This window comes from Chelonus insularis, unplaced genomic scaffold (genome assembly GCF_013357705.1).
Source record: "Chelonus insularis isolate UGA/USDA-ARS -01 unplaced genomic scaffold, ASM1335770v1 contig_109_pilon, whole genome shotgun sequence".
Classification (NCBI taxonomy): Eukaryota; Metazoa; Arthropoda; class Insecta; order Hymenoptera; family Braconidae; genus Chelonus; species Chelonus insularis.
In genome coordinates, this window is record NW_023276349.1 from 294,614 (window position 1) to 297,090 (window position 2,477).

General features: G+C 29.4%; 1 protein-coding gene across 1 annotated transcript; it reads left to right on the forward strand.

The window, feature by feature from the left end:
* Positions 1-1,009: 1,009 nt before the first annotated feature.
* Positions 1,010-2,062, forward strand: LOC118065452 (mRNA-capping enzyme-like). Its single transcript, XM_035080783.1, has one exon. The coding sequence runs from the start codon at positions 1,010-1,012 to the stop codon at positions 2,060-2,062; it is 1,053 nt and encodes a 350-aa protein (XP_034936674.1).
* Positions 2,063-2,477: the final 415 nt, after the last annotated feature.

Below are 2,477 nucleotides of genomic sequence, written 5' to 3' on the forward strand. Positions count from 1 at the left end.
AGCTCCAGGAGTAAAAACCTTAATATACTTTTTATTCAAATTATAAAAAAAAAAAACCAAATGTTACATAAATTTTCATTTATATAAATACTAGCAATATCCAATAACCATAGTGAGTTTACAAGGAATTTCCAATGGATTTCATAGCATAGATAATATTTAATTACATGGAAAAATTTACTAAACTTGTAAAATATGAAGCTAATTGAAATGATTGAAATTTCAAAACTTGATGACAAAACTGGAGTCTATTAAAAAATTTTCAACGCCAGAATTTATAAAAAATCTACAATAATACAATAACACATATCGCTAATTAAAAGTTATTAGTAATGATAAAGTTTGAAACATACTACTACTTATTAAACTCAATATACACGTATATAAAATAAGTACAATTTATTTATAATCTTATTGAATACTGGAAAAATGTACATTTAATTATGAATAATATACAATAGTTTTCATGCAAGCTGTGTAATAATTTTAAAATAATCGGTTATTAATTCCTTTTCTGTGATGAATAATACAACTGTTAGTATGTATCATTTATTCAATTTTTAAAATCAGAATTTCATGTAAATTTGCTCTCTTATTCGGAACGTAAAACATTAACTAATTATCAATGATTTTCACTGATTTAGTTCAAGAGGATCCATGAATTACTAGAGGCATCCAACACGCTACCAGGTGGCGTATGGTGTCATTTCATTAGATTTCACCACTAGGAGGCGCATAAGAGCTAGGTATCTAGCCAGCCAGAAATGTTTTCAATCATATGAGATTTGATTCTCGACTTGTGCACATCGTGTTATTTTTCGCTCATTTCTTTTGTGAAAATATAAGTGCTATTGAGTTTTTATGCTTTAACTGCATAAATTAATCGTAAAAACGATCATTAAAGAATAAGTGGGTGTTTGTGATTAAAATTAGTTAATTTTTACAGTTAAGGTGAAGTAAATGAACAAGGTCATACCAAAGTTCCAAAAAGATAAAAAATCCTATTTTCATGGCTGGAGTTCCTGGAGTAAAACCAGTACAAGATTTATCGAAAGTTGTGAAAATTCAAAGAAAAGTTCAGGAATTATGCAAATGGAAGGGAAATGGTTTTCCTGGTTCTCAACCTGTCTCTATGGACCACAATAACATTATCCAATTTAAAATCAGACCATACAAAGTGTCATGGAATGCTAATGGTACTAGATTTATGATGTTCATCCAAGCTAACAAGGATGTATTCTTTATTAATAGGAATAATAGTGTCTATGAAGTGTCTGGTTTAACTTTTCCACATTATAAAGACTTTTCTAGAACTCTGAATGATACTTTATTAGATGGAGAAATGGTTATTGATAAAGTGGATGGTAAAAATTATCCTAGGTACCTAGTTCATGATATTATTATGTGTGATGGCAGAGATGTATCTACAGACTTATTTTTCATTGAGAGATATGACATCATCGAGAAAGAAGTAATAGGAAGCCGAATTAGAGCATTAAAGGAAAGCCGAATACACCGAGATCAAGAACCCTTTTCTATTCGTCAGAAGCAATTTTGGGACATCACACAAGTCAACAAGTTATTGAGTGAAAAATTCGTTAAACAATTGGGTCATGAACCAGACGGTTTGATCTTCCAGCCTCCGAAGGAGCCCTACATCCCTGGACCTGCAGCAATCGTCTTGAAGTGGAAGCCGCTATCATCAAATTCAGTGGATTTCATGCTAAGAATCTTCGTCGAATCAGGTATGGGAACATCACCTAAGAAAATAGGTCATTTATATGTTGAGGGTTTAGAAGAACCATTTGGTTTTATTAAAATTACTAAACAAATTCAACAGTTTGATAATAAAATAATAGAATGCACATATAATAATGGAACTTGGTTATTTATGCGGGAAAGAACAGATAAATTTTTCCCTAATTCTTTCATTACTGTCCAATCCGTTTTAAATAGTATAATTAGACCCATTACTTCCCAACATTTAATACATTACATTGATAAAAATCAATTTAATGAGGATTGGGAAGATTGCATGCCACCCGCGAAACGTCGTAGATAATTTTTTTTCAGTAGTAGATTTTCTTCAAGTTGTTAGTTTTTGCATAAATTAGTAAAGTAAAGTAGAGGTTTGTTTTCTATTTTATAAAAGTGATCGATGATTAGAAAAGTGTGTATGGTGAATTCTTACCTACACACGATTATGAGATCTTATAAAAAAAAAAAATTTTTTTTTGGTTGTTATTATAGTTTTTTCCCTTTTCATTAGATTATGAATATTACTAATAAATAAATAGATAATTCCAAATTTATCAAGGCATCAATTATTTCATATTTAGACATCATTTGCTTCAATTTAATGTCCAATACTTCATTTCTTATAAATTACTAGAAAAATAGTAAACATTTATGCATGAGCACTTCTAATCTACTCCAAAATTAGTTTTATTTGTAAATTAATATCGATGTATCTTCTT

Coding starts and splice junctions, on each gene's coding strand:
- LOC118065452 (XM_035080783.1), top strand. CDS start 1,010: ATGGCTGGAGTTCCTGGAGTAAAACCAGTACAAGATTTATCGAAAGTT.